The sequence below is a fragment of the Enhydra lutris genome, unplaced genomic scaffold (genome assembly GCF_002288905.1).
Source record: "Enhydra lutris kenyoni isolate GAN:26980312 unplaced genomic scaffold, ASM228890v2 scaffoldscaffold77, whole genome shotgun sequence".
NCBI lineage: Eukaryota > Metazoa > Chordata > Mammalia > Carnivora > Mustelidae > Enhydra > Enhydra lutris.
Genome location: NW_019154161.1, coordinates 1,440,632 through 1,464,188, shown reverse-complemented (window position 1 = coordinate 1,464,188; position 23,557 = coordinate 1,440,632). Strand labels below are relative to the sequence as shown.

The window sequence follows — 23,557 nt, the reverse complement described above, 5'->3', positions numbered from 1 at the left end:
ACCCACTTCTAACTGGGTGCGGAGATCAGGAAAGGCTGCATGCAGGAGATGGCACTGAACTCAGCTCTGAAATTGAAGTAGGATGTGAATGTGGATGGAGCGGAGTTGCAAGAGGAAAAGCTGTGGAAGGGAGAAATCCCTGAATGATTGGAAAAGAATGATGAGGGTGAACATTGGAGAAGGCAGCATTTTCCCTTTGGCATGGAAAATGTTGGGAAAGGCCCAGGGAGACAGAAAGCAAGGGTGAGGCAAATTGTGGAGAAACTCATTTACAAAACAAAGAAGTTTGGAATTTTTCTTTTTTTTTTAAATTTATTTATTTTTTTAATTTTTTTTATTTTAATCACTTTTTTAATTTATTTTCAACATAACAGTATTCATTGTTTTTGTACCACACCCAGTGCTCCATGCAGTCCGTGCCCTCTCTAATACCCACCACCTGGTTCCCCCAACCTCCCACCCCCTCACCTCTTCAAACCCTTCAGATTGTTTTTCAGAGTCCATAGTCTCTCATGGTTCACCTCCCCTTCCAATTTCCCCCAACTCCCTTCTCCTAACTCCCCATGTCCTCCATGCTATTTGTTATGCTCCACAAATAAATGAAACCATATGATAATTGGACCTTTTCTTATCAGCAGTAGGAATTCCTATTCATTTTCGTTTTCCCAAAGGATCTGTTAAGGCTTTTCCACCCTCTCCATCCCTCACAACCCACACAGTAACTCCAGCATGTCATTCTTTCCCAACCAGCATTCCAGGCTCCTCCCTGGCCACCTGGCCGGAGTTGCTCCAGTCTAGGCCATTTCTCCTGGGTCCCCAGTGGGTTATTCCAAACACCCAGATTGGCCCTGCCCTTCTGAGGTACACAGCCCTTTCATGAATCCCTATTAGCTTTGAGACAGAACCCAAAGACTCTGTAAATGAGCTCCTCCCAAGTGGGCTAGGACTAGGAGGGAAAGACCAGAGGAGAGAGAAGGACACGTGGCATTGGGGCCTCACAGAGGTCGTAGGGGAGCTGCCTGTCCCTTGATGCTCTTGAACGTCTCATCCCATGTGATTGCTGCTTCTGAGGGCAAACAGGCTTCTGGGATGACCAGAGATTAAAGCCTGTGGCTTGCTAAGAATACTTTCTGCTCTCCCATCCCCACATCCTCTTTCAGTTACTCATCTTCTCATCTTCTGAACCACACGGCTCTGATGTGAGAGCCAGCTGCGGCGAAGGCCCTAGCCCCTCTTCTTCCTGAGGACCACTGCTGCTGCAAATGGCAGAACCCCTGCCACAGCTGGGTGAGTGGGACAAGTGAGTTCTGGAGGTGCCTGAGGCTCCAGGACTGGGGCGGGCTGGGCTGCGGGGGTATGAGAAGAGAGGACAGAAGGGTGTAGGGTACCAAATAACCAATACGGACCAGATATCTGTGCACTGGGTCCTGGCAGGGCTGGGAGCGGCTGGGGTGAATAGCAGATTGGGCCAGAGAGCAGAGTTGGGAGTGAGGGTGGACACTCAGCCAGGGTGGTTGAAGAGATGAGAGCATTAGGAACTAGAAGGCCCAGGGTTAGTCAGGTTGCCCATATCTGCTGGCCACTGTCCACAGGCATGCTTTCCCAGATGTAAAAATAATCCAGAGGACAGCAGTGGGGGAGTCCCTGCAAATTCTTCATCCCCCCAAGTGACCCAGATAAAAAGTTCAAATCAAGGGCTACTGTTTAAGAGAAAATTAGCCCTTTCTTCTAGTAACCTCAAACAACTCCAGTGGAAAAGCATGTGGAAACACTAAGAACTGATTCCTAATTGGAGACCTTGTAGAGTGTGACCGTTTCTTATTAACTGACAAAATCACCAAGTGGACAATATATCCTACCTGTTCTACATAGAGTGAGGCAGGCTCAAATATTCTTACCCAGAAAATGCCAAAGCAATCTCTGCTTAGGATGAATGCTCAATCAAAGGCAACCTGGGGCTGGGAAGGAAAAAGTCTAGAAAGGTGTTCTGTTTATTGAGTGGATAACACTTTACCATATATTCAGCTAGTAAGACTGTCAACCTTAGGGCATTCATTTTTATATCCATGATAGCAGGATACAGGTTCAGCAAATACCCCTATTTTCCAAACTGGGAAAGAACAAAGAGAGGGGAAGTGACTTGGCCACCAGCATCCAGACAGGAGAAATTGATCACAGGTGGAGCTAGGAAGGAGCAGAGCTTGAAGGATGGAAGGAAGAGGAAAGTAGGAGCTGAGGCAGGGAAGTCTAGCCTGGGCCTGGCGGTAGGGGACAGGTAAGGAGTCAGCAGAGCAGATCCTCAGAAATTTCCCTTGCCATTAGTCAAGTCCAGTGTTCACTTTCAGGCCAGGTGAGGAAGAGGATGAAGAGGAACTGGTCTGTGAAGCCTGACTCCTCTGGGCTTCCAGACGGTCTTTCCAAAGTTCCTTGGGAATCACAAATAAGGAGAAGGCTGGGTCCTGGAGAAGTGGAGAAAGGAAGCAAGGATGCCTTGCTAACTGCTGACCCTCCCTCCCCACAGCCCCCACCAGGCTACTCTATTCCTCTTGCTCCATGGAGAGGACTCTGCAGTGCAGCTGTTCCTTCCGTGGGATCCCCACACCCTCCGTGCAGTGGTGGATGGAAGGTTCTCTTGTGGATGAGAACAACACAGATGGCGACCTCCAGGTGACTTCCATCATAATTGCCCCCTGGGCCAACAGCACCATCAGCTTGGCGGAGAAGCCAAAAAAGAGCACGAAGCTTCTCTGTAAGGGGAAGAACCAAAATGGAATCCATGCTTTGAGCATCCTACTGATACCAAGTGAGGATAGAGGGGGCCCAGTGACTGTGTGAGGAAGAGTGAAATGGGGAGGAAGAAGAACTTTGACTCCCAATTCCAAGGCCTCAGGAGAGAAGCCTTTCTCACAAGCTCTCTTTTTCCAGGAAAGAGTCCTTCATCCAGCAAGACCTTCATTAATGGGCTGATCCAGGGCATTGTCTATGGAGCCATTGCAACTGCATTGATGTTCCTCTGCTTCTCCCCACTCATGTGAGTACCAGGGATAAAATTCTACCTGGCAGGCCCTGCAAGACTGCCATGGAAAGGGAAAGACAGGACCCTTGCCCCCAAGATGCTTAGAGTCTGGCAAGGGAAGAGGGCAACAAAATGGCCACCACAGTCCAGGGCCATCAGGACAATGCTGAGCCACATACAGGTCCCAGAGACAGAGGTTTCCAGCAAGTTTCATAAAGGAGAAAGTAAAGCAGGAAGTGGCAGCCCTGGAGAAGGCAGTGGAATCCCCAGGGTACTGTCTGAAGTGGGCCTAGGGGGGTTGAGTACTCGTTTATTTGGTGGAAAGTAGTATATGTGTATCCCAGAGACACATTTGAGGAATTGCCAGTGTCTTTGTGCAATGTCAGGTACATTGAGAGTGATTGGAAATGGCTAAAAATGAAGTTGAAAAGGCTTCTTGATGTTAGTTCATAAAGACTCTTGAAAGTTGGCTAAATGTATTGGCTAGAAGCCCAGAATGAGAAGGGCAGAGTTGCCAGAGGTCAGGCCAGGGAGTTTGGCAGGGGGGCCTCTGGCCAGTCCAAGTGTCTTGGACTCAATCCTCAGTTGAGAGCCATGGAACAGTGCTAAAGTGGGAAGGAAAGCTCCTAGGGGAAGGTGTCTGCACAGAAACCAAAGAGCAGAGGCACAGAGGCATGAAGCCAGGCCGGAAGTTGTTGCCATAGACTACACAGCAGAGAGCCAGGTTTGAGCCAGGCAAGTGATGAGGGGCAGTCAAAGAGATGGGACTTGGGACTGACTAACTATAAGGGGTGATAAGGGAGAGGCGCAAAGCAGCAGGGCAAACTGGGGAGCTATTTTTAAAGTATAATCAGCTGGACTTAAAGACCAATAACAATCCTTTACAGTTTGCAAAGCCCTTTCATAGCTGACCTCATCTGAGCCCCACAGCCTGATAAATAAGGTCTCCCCATCCTACAGGGGATAAAACCAATTCCCAGAGAAGCTGTATGGCTTGCCCTCGATAACACAACAAGCCAGTGGTGTCACTGAGGCTCTAAACCAGAACTTCTGGTCAAGACTGGAGCCCACTGCGGGGCAGAAAGCCAGAACTAACCGGGGGGGCGGGGGGGGCGGTGTCACTTCCTTAGAATGAAATATATCAGAATGAAGCTGACAAAGGAAGTTGCAGCAATCAAAGCAGAAAACAACCCTACAGTCAGACCAAGCCAAGAAGCCAAGATGCCTCTGAAGCCTAAAGAGCCAGGAAAATCCACAATCAGCCCATCTTCAGAGAACCAAATATTGGTGGGTATCCATTGTGTCTGGAATCTAGTCTATCAGAAGGATGGCGATAAGACTCACAAAGAGAGGCGCATACAGTGTTTAAAGGAACTATCATCCTCAATCCTACAGGGCATCTAGAATACCAGAATGTGCTACCAGATCATCTTATAGATGATGAAAGGAATAAGGATGAAAATTAAAAGAAATAGAGACTAATTAGAATCAGCAATGTACACACACACACACACACACACACACACACACACCTTCACACTGAATCCATATTGAGAAGGGGGTCAAAAGAGCCAACAGTGGTTGTGGCATCAGAGTAGAAACCAAAGGCTTTGGTCTCTTGAGTGTTTGGCAGGCTGTGGTCAACACAGTCTGTAGATGCCACAGACCCAAGTTAGCCAGAAGTGCTTGAAGACCAGCCCAAAACCAAGGTACTCCTAAAGCCAAGGTACTCTCAAAGCCAAGGTTCTCTTTCATTTACCTTGGACCCCATATCCTCAGCAGGGCTTGGAAGAGACAGGCCTCACTGTTATTTACCATTTATAAGTCTTTGGGATCAGAAATGCCCTGCTGCCCTCCTTACACTCTGCACTAGGAACTCATGTTCCTTTGTGGATAAACCATGCATCTTAAATTCCAACAAAATGTCCTGCAGTATCTCCTAACCTCCATGTTGGGCAATGCTGGAGTCTTGGAAATGGGTGAGACCTGGGCCCTGCCCTCAGAGAACAATCGGGCTAGTAGGAAGGCAGCCTTACGGTAACAGGGCTGAGATGGGGGTTATGGTTGCCAAGAGGAAGGAGGGACTAACCCTACCTGGGGAAGTCAGGCAGAACCTCCCAGAGGAGTCTGAGGAACACTGGGTGGGCTCCTGGTGCTGGGAATGCACATGGAGGACCAGCAGAAGACAGGGTTGCAGACTCCAGCCATGAGATTCTGAGAAAAGGTAAAGCCAGTGCTTGCTCCACATTACTGTAATTCTGTGCTCAAAGAGAGAGACAGGAAATTTCCTTTTTAAGATTTGGATACCTCACCTCTAGACCTGTTCCAACATCCTTCTTTCTTTGCCCTGCTCTGTAGCATCCCTTACCCTAAACTTCCAGAAAAAGCAAAATAAACTGGAACTGATGACACCTGTGAAGACTACATGCCTACCTGGAGTCCCCACTGTCCATGGAATTATCACAGTCTACAAAATTCTCAGCAGCCCCAGAAACCCTGGAGTCTATGACAATCCCAAAGATCCCTAAAGCCCCACCTTTCCCTCACACTGGTTCTCCATTGAATAGGGTTACTTTGGGACCTGGTCTTAGAACATTTGACAGCAAACTCTATGATTTGCTATTCAGGTTAACTAGAAGAAATATGCTCTGGCCTGGGATGGTGTCAAAAGAAGGGAAAATTAATGTGAGACCATGGTCCACCGAAAAGTAGCTTTTGAGCCCCTACTGTATGCTCAGGCTTTAGACCCATCATACATAGATTGAATACCAACTTCAGGGCTTAGTGGCTATATGTCTTTGGATAAGACCTTTCACCACTGCCCTGAGAGATACATGGGTGGTGAGTGAGTGAAAGGTGATGTCCCGAGGTAGAGGTGGAGAAAAGACACAAAGTGAGTCCAAGGGCCTAGAGGGAGTCTATGAACTGGAGCTTAGATGGAAGGCTGAGTTCCTGAGGTCCCTGAATGCTAAGATAAGGCATTGGAGCTTTATCTGGTAGGATCTTAATCCTGACTCCCTTAGAATGTAAGTTCCACAAGAACAGGGATCTTGTCTTGTTTTCTGCTTGTACCAACAGCACCCAGAATGGTTCTTAAAATATAACAGACTCTCAAAAATGTTTGTTGGATGATTGAGTGAATGAATGGAGGGGTGGATGGGTGGATTATAAGCTGTTGCAAGGTTTGAAGCAAAGTAGTGGCCGGATTTGCAATGATGTGGATGGAACTAGAGGGTACTATACTAAGTGAAATAAGTCAGTCAGAGAAAGACAAATACCATATGATTTCATTCATATGTGGAATTTAAGAAACAAAACAGATGAACATAGGGGAAGGGAAGGAAAAAATAAAATGGAAGTTGAGAGGGATGCAAATCATAAGAGACAACTCTAGCGAACAGCATTGCTGGAGGGGAGGTTGGTTGGAGAAATGGTAATTGGGTGATGGACATTAAGGAGGACACCAATGTAATGAGCACTGGGGTTATATGCAACTAATGAATCACTAAATTCTCCCATTGAAACTAAAAAAAAAAAAAAGTAGTGGCCAGATACGTAGTGAAAGATCATTCTAGGAGTAGTTATTGAAGATGTACTTAGAAGAAGACAGAAGGCAAAGAGACCACTTAGGAGGTCAGTGGAATATTTCTTGGCCAGGCTGAAAGGTAGGCACACAAGGAATGAGAACAAGAATCTGGCATGAGAATGGGCCATAGCTGTGTACTGTTCCCCTCAGAATGGATGACATTCCCTTCTGGTGCAAGATGCTGGCAATTTTTAGAGGCTGCAAAAAGGGTCATCTCTTCCTTGGGGCATTATTTGTGTGTAAATCCAATGGTTCTCCATCCAGCACTAATGTGATGGTTATCCTGTACGCAAGAGCAGATGTTTATATAAGCCCTCACATGTATGGACACCCTTTTGGCATGCGGTTCACACATTCCACAGAGACAGGAGCACACACTGTGCCAGATAATGAGGTGAACAAGCCAGACACTGGCCTTGCCTCCATGAAGCTCGTGGTCTACACAGGTTCACAATGAAGAAATAAATGCAAAATTGCAGCTTAAAATATTGACAAGTGCTAGGAAGAAAAAGGACCTAACACTATGAGAAAATATAAGGGACCAGGGGAGGAACCTAGTTTGGATTAGAGAATTAGAGAAGGCCTCTCTGAGAAAGTGACATTTGTGCTGAGGCCGAAAGGATTATTAGGGGGTCAGCAGATTCTAGGCTCTGGGATAGGAGAAGTTTAGTGAATCCAAGAGCCCAGAAAGGGGATCTATGCACCCGAGCCCAGATGGAAGGGTGAGATCCTGAGGTGCCAGGCCTTTCAGGGCTTCAAAGGCTCTGGTGAGAAGTTTAAGTTTTATCCTCACTCACGGAGAGAGGGTTATTTCCTTGTGTGCTTTGTAATTTCAGAAAGCGGGCTCCTAAGGAGTGGAGAAGCCATCTAGAAGAGAAACGGGAGAGAGGATGGGAACTGGGTTGGGAATAGGTCGGAGATGGGTTTAAAAAATATATATTTTATTTGACAGAGATCACAAGTAGGCAGAGAGGCAGGCAGAGAGAGAGGGGGAAGCAGGCTCCCCATCCAGCAGAGAGCCTGATGTGGGGCTCGATCCCAGGACCCTGAGACCGTGACCTGAGCCCAAGGCAGAGGCTTAACCACTGAGCCACCCAGGCGCCCCCTGCGATAAGTTTTGACAGAGAATGGAGAACTGGGTCTTCCTCAGGTGTCTCGGTTCGTTGGTGAAGGAGACCCTACTTGCAGGAAAGAAAAGGGGTACCAAGATGCCTTCTGATGGGCCCTGAGGGTCAAGCACTTGGCATTTTGTTCCTTGTAGATGGCTTTCAATCCATCCCATCACCTGCTTGCCCACAAGTACTGGCTTGAGGGAGGAGTGTTCCTTACAGATTGTCCCACGTCTCCAGGGCCGGCAGGGGTCTCGAACCTCTGGCTCAAGATAAACGAAACACCAATAACTCCAAGCTCCCTCAAGCGCAGGAGACCAACGGTTCTACTTCACGGTTTCTCCCTGTCCCAGCAGCCCCCACGCGCATCCTCAGGCCCTGATTGGTTCTGGAGAGATTCACACGTGCTTATTGGTATGCCTGAGGGGCGGGGCTTTGGGGGAGAAACATCCCCACGTGACCTCAGGCCCTTGGGACGTTGGTGAGGCTGGGGACTCAAGTGCCACCTAATGAACTTGTTATGAGTGAGCTGATCAGTTAGGTTTCCTGTACCTTAGTCCCTTCCCAGTGAGTCACTCAGTAGTTGTACACATGCTTATTGCACTTGTCAGTTGATCTGGGTTGTAGGAAGCCATTAAATCAGCCAATCAATTCCTCCCTCTGGAAAGTAAGTTCCTGTAAGTAGTAAGTCAGCCAATGGTGAGTTTGGCTAAGTCCCCGTGATGCCCTTAACCAAACTCAAGGAGGACATTGAGTTGTCACGGAAATAGCAGAGTGGAGACGTGCTGAGGACAGTCCAGGCTGGAGCTGTGGGCACCCAAGACGAGGGTAAGTCTGGAAAGGGAAATGATTATTTAGCGGGAAGAGGAAAGAGGTTTCTTGTGGAGACAACCCATGGCTGCACCAAGCCCTGGAGAAGGGAAAGAGACTTGGAAGAGATCATAATTTTGAAGTCAGCAGGACCATTACATGGGCAATAACACCTGCTCCTTTTACAGATGGGGAAAATGGGGGGAAACCAGAGAGGGAACAGCACTTGTCTAAAGTTTCCAGCAAGTTACTGGCAAAGCCTTATCTGGAATCACCCCAGAGTTCTCCTTAATCTTTGATTTGAGGTTGTAAATAAATCACTATATTCAATTAGATTCTGAGAATTAATTTCTAATTAAATTTTTTAATTTCAAAAATAAAAAAAGACCTAATCTAACTGAAAGGAGAACTAGGCTAATCAACTCTCCCCTCTCAGTAACTGAGCAAGCAGATGAAAAAAAATGGTATGGATATAGAATACCAGCAACTGGGGTGGCTCAGTTGTTTGACTCAGTTGGCTCAGTTGGTTAAGCATCTGCCTTCAGCTCAGGTTGTGATCCCAGGGTCCTGAGATTGAGCCCTAGGCTGGGCTCCTTGCTCAGCAGGGAGCCTGCTTCTCCTTCTCCCTCTGCCTGCCACCCCCTGTGCTTGTGCTCTCTCTCTCTCTGTCAAATAAATAGATAAAATCTTAAAAAAATACCATCAGCCAAATTGACTTAAGTGACATTTATAGACTATCCCATCCAACAATATAGAATACACATTGTACTCAATAGCTCCTGGAACACTTAGACCATATTCTGAGCTATAAAGTCTCAACAAACTTAAATGAATTGTAATAATATAAAGTATGTTTTCTGACCCCAGTGGAATTAAACTGGAAACTAATAGTTGGAAAATCATCAAGATATGTGCTTATACATTTTTTTTCAGACAAGAACCTTTTTAAGACCCTGGAGGACACAAAGATCTATTTGATGTAGGATCTTTCCTCAAGAATCTCACTCTTGGATAGTTCCCCTGTAGGATATTTGACCAGTTTCCCAAGTAGAGCAACAACCGAATAAAGAGGAAGCATATTTGTAGGCTGTACAAGGTGAGTGTAGCAGCTCCACAAAGCTGTCAGGGAACCAGGACCACTATATTGTTGTTTACGGTATCCTTAGTCTGTGGCTTGGATCTTTATGGTTATCTCATGGTTGTCAAATGGCTGCTCCACCTCCAGCATCACATCCATATTCCAGGGAAAGAGGAGGAGAAGGAGCAAGAAGGGACAGGTTTTGAAAAAGAAGAAAGCAGCAAAGAGAAACTAGTGCTGATATCAGAAAAATAGAAATCTCAAAAGTCTTTGGCAGGTAGCCTCATGGTTGGTATTCTAAGTAGACAAGTCTCTCAGAATATTTGCTTAATAATAAATCTAGCAGAGTCCAAAGTTTTTATTTGCATTGCACATGTGGGAGAAAAGAAGAGTACAGTCCTACAGATGGGTGTACAATTTAAGAAAACAGACATGTCAGTTACAATATTATTGTTATCAGAGCAAGAAATTATCAAATAAGACAATTGGTCAGAATTCTATTTTATTTGGATATCATTTTCATAAGACATGGAATAATTTCTAATGTCTTTAGAGTCTCATAAGATCACTTTATTTAAATTGTTCTTCCAAGGGCGGATTTGTATCAACAGAGAACAGAACAAGTCAGCAACAGTCATGAATATTCATACAAAACTGTATATTGCAAAGGAGAACATAAATTATATTCTTATAAACATTCTCAGTTTTGTACAATATCAAATCAGATTCCTTGAGTCCTTTTATAACACAAAACAATATCTTTTGATTTATAGCTTCAGGGGAAGTGAACATCTTTTTCAATTCTTTCTAAGACTTGTTTCCTTTCATTATGAAAACTTATTTTTTTAAAACCAGGGTCTGGAATTCCATTAGCTAGCAATATATGCAAAAAACAGACCTTCAGAGCTCAGTTGTAATGGTAAAGAAAGTAGGGTAAATGCTGAATAGGCTTTTATCCACACAAGACATTTTTCTTGTACTTGTACTTGTGTTGGCCACAACAATCATAGAGCCATTCCTGGATGTAGATAGAGGAGGCAGAGAAATAAAGTTTTTTGTTGTTGTTTGTTTGTTTGCTTTGTTTTGTTTTTAACTGGGGGTTGATCATCCGAACAAATTTGAAATTATAAGTATACACAGGAGGGTGGTTATCAGGTAGGCATTTCTCAGAGTTTGTCTGAGACATTGCCCTAAAAGAGATGAATGGATAGGGATGTTGAAGTGAGTCTAGGAATGGAGGCTTCTTTCTGGTTGTGGAGATCATGAAAGACTACCTGATGGAAGTTCATTTGACCTGGACTTAGAAAGAGGGCTAGGATTGAATGTGGGCAGAGGGGAGAGTTGCAGAAGAATGTAGTGAAAAGAAGAGTGCCCCAAGTAAACATACAGAGACAGGAATGTATAAACTATATGTGGAAGGGTACTTTTCTCTTTGACAGGCAAAGAATAGCAGAGGCTAGGGAAAGATGCAGTGGAGATAGGGCAACTTTTTGAGCAAAATCATGAACAGCCTCAAATGCAAGGCAAAGGAGTTTGGAATTTATCCTGTTGACCTAGAAATGTCTTCTATTGCTTAAATACTACTTAAATATATTCTGTCCTCTCCACCCACATGGCCACTATTTCTTCCTCTTGAACTATTTCTTTCTCCTTGATGCAGAGCCATAGTGATCTTTATGACACCCAAATATGTTCCCCATGGTTCAAAACCTTTGAAAGTGATTTTCATGACTTCCCCCATCGACTTGGGAGAGAGGTCAAGCTTCTCAGTCTGGCAGTTGAGGTCCTTCAAAGAGGGAAGGACCTGGGGGTGATGACTAGAGGAGAAAGAAGAAAGACATGGTACTGGGGCTCCAGAGAGAGTCTCGGAAACTCTGCTCTATCCTTGAAATTCCTTAGCATCTGTTCCCACGAAGCTCCTAATTCTCAAGGTAAACAGAATTTAAGAGTGGTTGAAGAGACAAAAGCCCCTAGTAGGCTATGAATTTACCTCAACCTCTACCCCATGCCTCTTATTGCTGATTCTCTCTTCATCCATTCCAAATCCTGCCCTCCACAACATATGGATGAGGCCTGAGTTAGCAACCGGATAGGTCCTGGCCCTTTCTTGTCCCTGAGATCCTGTTGGTGCTTATGTCATTGCCACTGTTATGGTTGGGTAAATAGAATGAGAATCAGGGTTGGAGGTGTCTGAGGAAGTGAAAAAAGAGTAGGGGTGAGGTGGGTATGGGTGGGGAGTGGAAGACAGGGCTGAGTAAGGTGAAGACATAGAGAATTAAGTACTTGATAAATAATAAATAATAGACATCTTCCATGTGCATATTCTTTGACTCACAGTGTGTCCCATTTCATCTACCCAAAAGCTCCCTGAGGAATTATTGTCCTCATTTCACAGATGAGGAAACAGGCTTTGGGAGATTCAGTAACTTGCCACAAGTCATTAGAAATTTTGCTATTGGAATGCCCAACTCCTCTCACTCTTAATTCCATTTTAATGCCATGCCCATGCCACTCCAGAACTTCAATGATAAATGTATACACATCTGCTTTCTCAACACCATCATCTGTATGGTGGGTATTATTAAGTCACGTCTTAGAGAAGAGAAATAGCATGGTGTTCCAGAACCAGGAGTGTTGAGATCCCTTGTGGTGATGTTTTGGAATACTGGACTTAACATGTGGAAAACCAGGTTCTAGTTGATGCTGTTACTCCTTTCTCTGTAACCTGAAGCAGGCCCTTAACCTTTCTGAGCCCCAGTTTCTCACCTGTCTAAGGGACTATAAAAAACCATTATCAGGATGGCTTAAACTGATTTCTATGAAGGTGTTGGAAAATCTATAGACAATTATACAGGTCAGTAATACAACCGTAATTTTAGGATGGCATTACTAGAAGTGGCCTCGGCCTCCCTCCATTTTATACATAAGGGACCTTTCACCTGGGAAATGAAGAAAGCAGGGAAAAGAATACTTGTTCAGTGAGAGCCAACAGCTAAGTTACAGTCTACAATTATTATAGAGAACTATGTACATCGTTAGTTAATATCTTTTAATTCCCACAACACTGTAGTATTGGTAATATTGTGCCCATTTTTCTGATTGAGAAACTGAGATTCAGAAATGGAGCTACATGGCCAACTTCGCAAGATAAAATTACTACCAACACTAAGAACAACAGAAAAACCCAGCGGGCTAAATTGTGGTGGTACACTTAGGAGTCCACAAGACCACCCTCAGGTTCAATGATTCACAAGAAAGACTCACAGAACTTAGCAGAACAGTTATATTCTCAGTTGCAATTTATTACAGCAAACAAATGGGGATTAAAATCAGCAGAGGGAAGAGGCATGAAGGGCAGGATTTGGAGAGACTAGGCATAAGCTTTCAGCTGTCTTCTCCCAGTAGAGTTGTGCATACAGTATTTATTTCTCCTAGCAATAATGTTTGGCAATATGCCCAGTGTTGCCAGGCAGGGAATCTCACTCAGCTTTAGTGTCCAGGGTTTTTACTGGGGGCCTGGTCCCATAGGCATGGCTGACCTTAGTCTCTAGCTCCTCCAGAGGTCAAACTGTTACCACATATGGCCCAAGGTCCGCTCCATAAATCACTTTGTTCATATAGACTATCCGGCATGACCCATGGCCCTAGGTAATAGACACTCTTATCAGGAGGACATTCCAAGGGCTTAGAGGTTACCTCCCTAGAGCTGGGAAAGGGTCAAACCTTTCTAGGTAAGCTTAATCCTTTAATGCACAAGTGGGATACTGGAGGACACTAGGTTAGTCAGTTTTTCAACTTAAATCCCTCCCCACTAGGTTACTTTCTCATGTTTTGGTGGAACTCAAGAAGATACAAGTAGAAGATGTGTAATCCTTTGAATATTTGAACTTCCCAAGGAATCCCCAAGCAATTCTGTGCCCATGGCCTACTGGCTCAATAAAAATATCAGGTCCTGTGTAGCTATAAATCAACCCAGTGCTACCATAGATAATAACACCAAGGGCAGATTCCACACTATTTGAAATCTTGACGAACAAGACTGTACCCTGCTGATCCACAATGTACTTAAAAGGGACACCATGACGTACTTATTCTGTGCAGATCTAGAACACAAGAGTCCTTCCTATAGGAGGATATAAAACTCTCCATATCAGATGACAATCTCATTCAAATGGGTGGTTTGTAAAGGAGGAACTCCAAGAAGATGTTCTGGTAATTGTGTGGTTTTTACTTCATAGAGCTTTATAAAATCCTAGGTATTTCATTTTTACAATAATACAATGATATGGTACAATTGATAACTTTATTTTTCCAAACAGAAATAAAAAGAGGGGGAAAGTGACTTGCCCCACACCATCCAGCAAGTAAGAGGTGGACAGGGAATCACAGCAGTAAGAGTAAGAGGTGGACAGCAATCACAGATCTGCTGGAAAGGGGCAGAGCCTGAGGGGAGGGTTGGATTGGGAGGGAAGATGCACTGTAGGAACTGACCCTAGGAGGTCTGGGCTGGGGGACGGGTAAGGAATCAGAGGCAATGTAGATCTCAGAAAATTCTCTCACCCTTAGGCTTGAGAGTCCAGGATTCAGGTTCAAGCTCTGCCTCCTTAAGGAAGTCTCCTCAGTTTGCTCACCTAGATAGTGCAGAGAAGGGAAATATCCATGTGAAAATATATCCAACAGTAACAGTATCAGGTTCCATGAGGTTATCAGAGTGGGGAGGGGGTACCAGGTGAACTTATGGGTGAGAAAATGCTTTGTAACCTGGAGACACTGTGGGTCATTGAAGTATCCATGAGGATCCCTCGTTTCAGTCCAATCTGTCTTTCCCTTCAGGGCAGACCCAGAAACCAGAGCTCCACATCCTAGAGATTCTCGTGGCTGGGGATCCTATGATCTTGACTTGTACCATTAAAGGCACCGAAAAGAAAACAAAGCCCCTTTCCTTTCCTGGAATTGGCCCACCATGTTCACCAGCACAGATGGCTCCAGCAACTCCTCCTCCTACTACTGTACCTCACCCTGAAGCCTCAGGATTATAACACCACCCTCAGATGTCATTTGAATTTCTCCCCTGCTATGTTCTCTGGAAGTGCTGAGGTTGCATTCCAAGTGATCTGTGAGTGCTGGTGGGCAAAGGAAGATCCAGAGTCTGGGAGAAGTGGTGGGCTCAGGAGAAATTCCCGAGTCCTGGGGCAGAGTTGGGTGGGAGGAGTCTGGCAAGCTGTCACATCTTTACCAGGCTTCAGCAGCTGAAAGACCAGAGGTAAGAGCTGAACAAGAATCAGACACAGGTGAGGAAGAGGATGAAGGGAAACTGGTCTGAGAAGCCCAGCTTCTCTGGGCTTCCAGAAAGTTTTTCCGAAGCTCCTTGGGAATCAGGAATAAGAATAGGAATAAGGAAAAGGAGAAAGTGGAGAAAGGAAGTCAGGATGCCTTGGTGACAGCTGACCCTCTCTCCCCATAGCACCCACAAGGCTGCTTAATTCCTCTTGTTCCTTGGAGAAGACTCTGCAGTGTAGCTGTTCCTTCCATGGGCTCCCCACACCCTCTGTGCAGTGGTTGCTGGAAGGTGTTCCTGTGAGTGTCAACAACACAAATAGCATCTTCAAGGTGACTTCCACGGTAATTGGTGCCTGGAACAACAGCACCATTAGCCTCACTGGGGAGCCAGATATACTCATGAATCTCCGCTGTGAGGGGAAGAACCAACATGGAATCCATGCTTCACGTGTCTTCCTCCTACCAGGTCGGTACACAGGGGTCTACTGACTGGGCTAGAACAACAACACCGGGGGATCAAAATGAGGATGGGCGCAGGGCCAGAGGAAAGAGTGGTAGCTCAGACTGCACAGCCTTAGGAGGAAAAAAAAAATACCACTCTCACTTCCCTCTGATTCCAGATAAGCATTCAGGTTCCAGTGTGTACGTGAAAGGGCTGACCCAGGGCATCGTGTATGGATCCATCATCTCCGCACTGTTCTTCTTCTTCCTTGTCCTCCTCATGTGAGTATCAGGTTAAAATTCATCATCAAGCCTTTTCCAACACCTACTACATTTATTTATGTTCTTTATTTCCTTCATTATAATCCTTCCAATCTGTTCTTCTTTGCCCCCTTAACATGGTCTCTTATATCATTTAATTTAGCCATTCTTCTTCTCCCAATATGTGAGTGTAAGGCTATCAATTTCCCTCTAAGCACGACTTTAGTTGCATCTCACAAACTTTGGTATAAAGTATTTTAGTATCACTTGGTTAAAATAGTTCTAATTTCCATTTTGATTTTTAACCCAGGAGAGTTTTTCTTAGACATACCGATGTATTCTAATGATCCTGTTTTCTTTATTTCTAGCTTAAATCCAATAAGTGGATTTAATACTATGAATTATTTCAATTCTTTATTTTCTTTGTGGTAGTTTTTATAAACATTCCACACAGGCTTAAAAAGAATGTGTATTCTACACTTGATGAAGACTGTTTTCAACAGATACATAGGCTTTTTCTTTTTTTCAGATACATAGGCTTTAAATCAAGTTCATCTTTTCTAGTTGTATTGTGATTTCTGCCCAGTGCCCTTCTCTGCACTTCTCCTCCCATCCCTGCTCCCCTGTCTCACCAGGCTGACATTTACTCATCATTAAGGGCTCAGCTCACAGCCTTTCCACCATGTGTTCCAGGAAACCTTCCCTGGCACTGGGCTGGGTGCCTTTTCAGGGCCCCCACAGCCATCTGGGCTTTTGGATAGTATTAGTGCTAATGGTTCTACTCTGATGTGACTAAGTGTGGGTATCTGTTTTGTTTGTTGTTAGGTACATCTGCTTTGCCTCTTTCATCTGTGCTCTCATGTCTGTTACCTCCATCATTTCCTTTCACTGTGGGCTTCTCATTTAATATTTCTCAGATTTTCTTTTTTCCTCTGTTTGTCCTTTTGCCCTATGTCCTGCATTTTCTAGGAATATAGACAAGTAAGCAAGTGCTAGGTTAAAGGTCCATACAAGGGAGATACTAAGGGGACCCCACCCTTCAGAATCTCCATCCTTGTAGGGGAGGGTGGCATCCATACTGCCTAGAAATCCTCCCACACAGGACACGTGGGTGGTTCAGTCAATTAAGTGTCTGACTCTTGATTTCAGCTCAGGTCATGATCTCAGGATCCAGGGATCAAGCCCCACATCAGCTTCTTGCTGAATGGGGAGTCTGCTTCCTTCCCTCTCCCTCTGTCCCTCCTCCCCACTCTCTCTCTAAAATAAATAAATCTAAAAAAAAAAAAGAAAAGAAAAGAAATCCTCCCACACCCCCCCCCCCGAGAGCCTTTCCCAATATGACGCCTTATCAGTATTACAGGTGTTTTCTTTCCTTCCCTTCTTCTCTTATCTCCTTCCCCTCACTCAGCAACAAGTTTTACCTACTTCACAGGAAAAAAGCAACTCCCCAACACCTACAGAGTTATTGCCACTGGCACTGGTGATTTACTTCTTGCCTTTTTCAGAGAAAGAGGCATCCGTCTTCCTGTCCAAGGTTAGCCTCACCTCCTTTGCCTGGGACTCCATCTCCTCCACACTCCATTAATCATCTCTTCTGTCTCCTAAATTTTCAGTCATTCTTTCTTCACCAGTTCTTTCTCTGAAGAGTATAAACGTGCCCAAATCTCTCCAACCTCAGCCCCACAAACACCCTCTATGTACCATCCAATTTTTTTTGAGAGAAGAGCTTACTCCCACTGCCTGATTCTCATCACCCTTACATTCGTCAGTCCCCTACAATCTGCTCACCAGCACCACGCCATTGAAATGGCACTGTCTAAAGCAGTCAGTTATCCTTATTCTCAGAAATATTCCCAAAATCCAATGGCAGATGTTCTGTATTTTTCTTGTTCACATTAGGTAGCATTTATGATTCTGGTGGGTGGGGTGAGGCCCTCCTACCCATGGGCTTTTTTTTTTTCACAGTGAAGGAGGATGGTGAAGCCATCTGCTGAAAGATATGGGTGGGAGCAGGGGTGAGGGGAAGGGATCAAGAAAAGTGGTGATGGTGATGAGGTGATTGGAATAGCCACTGAGAAGAATGAGTGGGATCCACATGAAGACAAGGGAAATAATTGGTGACCAGCAGCAAAGGTCCAATGGTGACTGGAGATTGTTCACTATTAGCGGCAACAATGTCATTGCTGTGTGATGGTTCCTCCCAGTAGTGGTCATTGGAAGAGAAAGAGTGAAGGGTGGAATTGATCTAGATTTGGGAATTTGCAGGCAGGATGCCATGGAAGGATGATGGGGTGGAACACCAGAGAGATATGAAAGCTGGGGGAAAGAGCACTTCGAGTGGGTAGCCATTGTTCCCGGTGAGGCAGGGAAAAAAGGAAGAGAAACCAAGGTGCTAGGGAATGTGGTATCTTGGATCTGAAGCCTCCATCTGTGAGGTCAAGGAACAGAAACCGAAGACTGAAAGAGAGCATAAGGAAGCTAAATAGGACAGAATGAGGCACAGCAGAGTATTGGGATTTAAACTGTCATAGGTGGAAAAGTTTGGGGGAATAATGCATGAAGGATAATGGTTAAAGGAGATAAGTCACATTAGTTAGGACTCTTCCAGTTGTGAGTAATAAGAGCTGAATTCAGCAAGCTCAAGGAAAAAGGAAACAGTTATGGCTATTTGTTGCTATATTATAGTCCCCTAAACTTGGTGACTTTAAACAATGGTCATTTTAGTATATCGCACAATTTCACGGATCAGGAATTTGAGGGCCCAACTGAATGATTCTTCAGCTTCCTATGGTATCCACTGAGGTCACTTGGTGGTATTTAGCTAGCTGCTGGGCTAGGGCAGAGGGTCCAAGATGCCTTCACTCACATGCCTGGCATTTTGCTGTGGACAGCCAGAGGATGGGGCTCACCTGGGCCCCTCTTGCTTTCCATGCAGTGTTAGAGCCTCATCTGTCATGGTCCCTTCCAAGGCAAAGTTGCCAGTTCTTTTAAGGTTAGGTCTGGAATTGATAGAATGTCACTTCCATCATATTCTCTCAGAACAAGTCACAGATTCAAGGGGAAGGGAAAATAGACTCCATTTCTCCATGGGAGGAGTGCCAGAAATTTGCAGCCATCTGTACATAATCTGCTACAGGAACATATTGACCATCTGTTAAGTCTAAGACTTCAACAACAGAGATTTATTTTCTCATAGTTCTGGAGGCTGGAAGCCCAAGATCCAAGTGTCAGCAGGATTGCTTTCTCTTAAGACTCCTTGGCTTGCGCATGGCCACCCTCTTACCACTTCACATGATCATTCCTGTGCGCACACACACCTGGTGTCTGTCCCTCTTCTCCTTTTTTTTTAAAGATTTTTATTTACTTTAATATTTTTTAAAGATTTTATTTATGTATTTGACAGATCACAAGTAGGCAGAGAGGCAGGCAGAGAGAGAGAGGGGAGGAAGCAGGCTCCCCGCTGAGCAGAGAGCCCGATGCAGGACTTGATCCCAGGACCCTGGGATCATGACCTGAGCCCAAGGCAGAGGCTTTAACCCACTGAGCTACCCAGGCACCCTGGGTTTTTATTTATTTTAGAGACAGGGCAAGAGAGAATGAGTTGGGGGAGGACATGAGGGAAAAGGACAAGCAGACTGTGCTGAGTACAGAGCCCAGTGCAGAGCTCCATCCCACAACCCTGAGATCATGACCTCAGCCAAAATCCAGAGTCTGCCACTTACTGACTAAGCCACCCAGGCACCTGTCCCTCTTCTTACAAGGACACAAGTCATACTGGATTAGGACCCACCTAAAAGCCTCAATTTAACTTAATCACCTCATTGAAGGTCCTATCCAAGTACAGTCACATGGATTAGGGTCCATCCATATAACCTCATTTTATCTTAATTACCTTTTTAAAGGTCCTTTCTTCAAAAACAGTTACATTCTGAGGTACTGGGTGTTGGAATGAATTGGGTGGGATGAGGAAGACACAATTCAGCCCATAATGGGGAGTATCTATACTTCAGACATGACTGGATCTAGGTATGCAAATGACATTATTAAGAGTCTGCTGTCCCCGTGCCTTTGCTCTGCTTCCTTCTGTGTGTACTTGACCCCTGGAGGCTCTCTCCACCTAGTGGCAAGATGGCCAGGAGCAGGCACATGATTGTATCCTATCTCAGCAACTCTAGCTGAGACAGGACTTGTCTTCCTCTTGAGGATATATCAGTCCAGAGAAGCCTCTGATTGTCCCTGCTTCAGTCACAGGACCATCCTTGACTAATGTCCAGGTGGGTGAGGTACTTTGGTGGGCCAGTCCTAAACTTGCCTACTGTGCCATTCCAGTCCCATAGAAACCATAATAAAAGCTCCCACATGTGCTTCCCCCTTCTACTTCCCTGACCAACCCTGGAGCTTCCCCGTGTGGCCCTGTGTGGCATGGTGTGCCCCTCTTGGGAACTTGGAGATTTTTTTTTAAAGATTTTATTTACTTATTTGTCAGGGAGAGAGAGAGCACACACAAGCAAGAGGAGAGACAGAAGGAGAGGAAGAAGCAGACTCCCTGCTAAGCAGGGAGCCCAACACAGGGCTTGATCCCAGGGCCCTGGGATCATGATCGGAGCCAAAGGCAGATGCTTAACCAACTGAGTCACCCAGATGCCCCAACTCTTGGGAACTTTGAATAACAAACTATCTATTCAATGGCAGCCATTCCCCAATCTGTTAGCTTCATCACAGCTGAATACAAACAAAATCCCATGTGCATTCCCACTCCCGGGGAAGAGCCAGACTGAGCAAAGCCGGGGGACCAACGAGCAGGGCAGTTGCAGTTGCCAGGGCAAGAAAGGAAGGGAACCAGTTATGTAACCAATGATACATCTACACAACAGAGCACCACGCAACTGTGAAAAAGACTAAGGAGCTGTTAATGTACCAATATGCACAGATACAGTGGAAATATTGAAAGAAAGAAAAAAGGTGTAAAAAATTAGTCTAGAAAAAAAAGTCATATACATATTGAGACATCACAGGTCTGGGAGAGAAGCTGAGGAAAGGCACCACCGTGAAGGGACTGGGTTGGGGAGGGCTGGGACTTTGTCATGGGGGTGCTGGGGAGCCATGGGATGGCTGGGAGCAGGGGAGGTGCAGGTCAGTTCTGGGGCAGGAGGCTGGAAAAGAAGCTAGGAAGAAGATCCAGGCCAACAGAGTAGGTATTTGTATGCCTGTTAGAGGAGGAGAGGGAGTTGCTGGTCACAGAACTAGCAAATGGAGGGAAAGGGTCTTCTGACCCCCAGCCTAGGGCTCCTTCTGGGAACAAGGAGGGGACGGGGAGACGGAGCACAGTATTAACCACGGGGCTCATTACTTTAGAATGAAGATGCTTCAATGGTGGGAGGACAGACACATTTCCAAGGCTAAAGAGGCCCCACTTATCCAGATACCAGAGTTGCTGGAAGAGCCAGAAACAGCTGTGAAGTCTGAAGCCAAAAGCACTGAGCATCAGTTGGAGGTAAGTCCCTGGGCTGGGACAGACACCAGAGAGACTGCTGCCCAGCTGAGGCCAGCTGACTTCCACATGCTGCCTGAACTCACCCACTGCCTGTTGACACCACCAGGGAACACTCTTTAGAAACAAAGATTGTCCGGGACCCCTAGACTTGCAAATCCAACCCCTCAGGGTCAGAGCCCAGAGGTTGTGCACTGCCAGCCATGTCTCGGACTCATTCTGACGTGGCCACTGGCAGGACTGGGCCTTACCCGAGCGTCTGCCTGGTGCCTCAAGCTGAGTCCCCTTCCAGCAGCAGAGTCCCCTTTGCTGTGGATGGTGAAGAGCCTGAGGGGCTCTGCGCCCAGCCCCTGCCCCAGGTGGGAAGGCAGACTTGGCCACAAGTGGCTGCTGCCCTTCCGGGAGTGAACAGAAAATACTAGGGCGTGGGCCTTATTATTATTAGTCTGCTCAAGGCTGCCATAACAAAGTGCCCCAGACTCAGGAACTTAGACAGCGGGCATTTTCACAGATCCAGAGGCCAGAAAACCAAGATCAAGGTGTCCGCAGGGCTGGTTCCTTGCGAGCGCTCCCATCGGCTTATAGACGGCCAACTTCTCCCTGTGTCCTCACGTGGCCTTCCCTGTGCACGTGTCTGTGTCCTGATCTCTTTATGTGAGGACACAGGTCATAACGAATTAGGGCCCACGCTAATGGCCTCAGTTTAATTTAATCATCTCTTTAAAGGCCCTGTCTCCAAATAAAGTCAGTGCGAGGTACTTCGGGTTAGGGCTTCAACATATGAATTGTAGGGGGAAGGGGCTTACAAGGGGGAGGGCACGGTTCAGCCGGTGACACAGGCATCAAGGAGTTAGTCATAGCCCTCCATTGGGGGGGACCCAGAGAGGAGAAGGGCTTGGCCAAGGCAGAAGAACGCCAGGATCTTGTTCTCCCACAGTCTAGGGCTCTTAAGCCAGGACTGACCACGGGCAAGGAAGCTCCCAGACGGATCAAGACAGACGCGTGGCTCTCAGACGCCTAGCTCCACCAGCCTGGTCAGACTTCCCAGACCTACAGAGCAGGAGCAGTATCTCCATCCAGAGACTCTAAGACCAGAAGCCAGCACCAGGAGCTCACGCGTTCACCCCACAAGGACTCCCATGAGCCAGACCTGTTTGTCAGTCCCCTCCCCAACCAAGGACCTGCCTGCTCTCTGCCCTTGAGCAACGTGGTCTGGGCAAGCCTGCCAACGCGCAGGACCACAGGTGACATACACGGGACCCTGGGGGGAGAGAGCACTAGTAGATGGGCTAACGCTATTGTCCACACGGGCACTGTGACCCAGAGTAACAGTGACCCTCCTGCAGCTTCAGGCACTGCCAAGCAAAGCTAGCCTCCGCACTCTGCAGAGTGAAACTGAGACCCGTGGAAGGTAAGCGCCTGAAACACTAAAGAAGCCCAGAGGTCTCTCTGCAGGGACACTGGAGATCACGGCCCCGTCCTCCACACCCCCACGTTGCAAATAGGGAAACAGTCTCACAGTGCCTCAGGCCACGCAATAAGACTGCACAGCCCAGGACACCCCTCCTCCAACCCAGGACCCTTGCTCCCTGGAGCAGTTGTCCCTGTCCCCTGGAGATTTTTTCCTGACCTTATAAGACTTACGGTGTGGAGGCTGCAAACTCAAAAGCCCACAGGGGCCGGGCAGGTAACAAAATGAGTGCCCCTGGTCCATATGGGAACCCAGTGGTCCTGAGAGCAAGTGTCCCACCTGAAGGGGGCAGCAGAGAACTCAGATCCGACTCTTACCTGTCCCCTCCCTCAGCAGGAATGAAATCTGCTGGGTCTTCTGGTTTCTCTTTTATCTATTTATCTATTTATTTGTTTTCAGAAGAATCCAGACATCTAGATTCCAGTGTGAAATTTCTGGATTCGAACTGTTAGTAACTGTTTTTAAAATGCAGCATGGGCCCCCGAAAAGCCATATGTGGACCTATCATTTGCAAGTCTCGTCAGAACCATAGACATGGAGGAGACACCTTTCCTCTAAACACACCTCCTGCCCAAAGGTATTGTCATTCAGAATACAAATGACTTGCAGTGGAAACAGAATCCCCAGACCCTGGGCAGAGGCTTGGGTCTGGAAGGATGAGGAAGAATTATTTAGACAGAGAAGGACATTCCAGGAATTCATTCATAGGTGTTGCCACAAACAGCTGTGGCGTCCCCATGTGGCAGGCCTTGGGTTGGGGACACCGGTGAGTGAGGTTCATGTCCTGCCCGCAAGGCCTTCCCGGGTCTGGTTGCGGCCTGCAGGGTCAAGGCTGCAGACAGGGGGCATCAGGGAGGGGCAGGGGCCAGTACTGGGAAGAGGGAGCATGACTGGGAGAACTGGGAGCTGGAGCATTGCCCCCTGATCTGGGCAGACATGCTGGGAGCTGAGAAGCCACAGGACGGAAAGCGGGGGACCTGGGGTGCTCCAGCGAGGGCAGCACAAGCAGGGGGC

General features: G+C 46.5%; 2 protein-coding genes across 2 annotated transcripts; both read left to right on the top strand.

The window, feature by feature from the left end:
• Positions 1-1,262: 1,262 nt before the first annotated feature.
• On the top strand, positions 1,263-11,488 carry LOC111160576 (SIGLEC family like 1). The gene is made up of 5 exons (XM_022523771.1): positions 1,263-1,287; positions 2,522-2,803; positions 2,926-3,031; positions 4,147-4,303; positions 11,423-11,488. The coding sequence occupies exons 1-5, from the start codon at positions 1,263-1,265 to the stop codon at positions 11,486-11,488; spliced, it is 636 nt and encodes a 211-aa protein (XP_022379479.1).
• Positions 11,489-14,675: 3,187 nt separating this feature from the next.
• Positions 14,676-22,093, top strand: LOC111160556 (SIGLEC family-like protein 1). The gene is made up of 5 exons (XM_022523745.1): positions 14,676-14,715; positions 15,064-15,345; positions 15,500-15,602; positions 20,937-21,075; positions 22,010-22,093. Exons 1-5 carry the CDS (start codon positions 14,676-14,678, stop codon positions 22,091-22,093), a joined length of 648 nt encoding a protein of 215 aa, XP_022379453.1.
• Positions 22,094-23,557: the final 1,464 nt, after the last annotated feature.

What these genes read in the sequence shown, in the direction of transcription:
- LOC111160576 (XM_022523771.1), top strand. Translation starts at nt 1,263, where the DNA reads ATGGCAGAACCCCTGCCACAGCTGG. An exon ending in AGAACCCCTGCCACAGCTGG is followed by an intron (nt 1,288 to 2,521) that starts GTGAGTGGGACA and finishes CCCTCCCCACAG; the next exon opens with CCCCCACCAGGCTACTCTAT. An exon ending in CTTCAGAGAACCAAATATTG is followed by an intron (nt 4,304 to 11,422) that starts GTGGGTATCCAT and finishes TGATGACTAGAG; the next exon opens with GAGAAAGAAGAAAGACATGG.
- LOC111160556 (XM_022523745.1), top strand. Translation starts at nt 14,676, where the DNA reads ATGTTCTCTGGAAGTGCTGAGGTTGCATTCCAAGTGATCT. An exon ending in TTCTTCCTTGTCCTCCTCAT is followed by an intron (nt 15,603 to 20,936) that starts GTGAGTATCAGG and finishes TCATTACTTTAG; the next exon opens with AATGAAGATGCTTCAATGGT. An exon ending in GCACTGAGCATCAGTTGGAG is followed by an intron (nt 21,076 to 22,009) that starts GTAAGTCCCTGG and finishes GTTCTCCCACAG; the next exon opens with TCTAGGGCTCTTAAGCCAGG.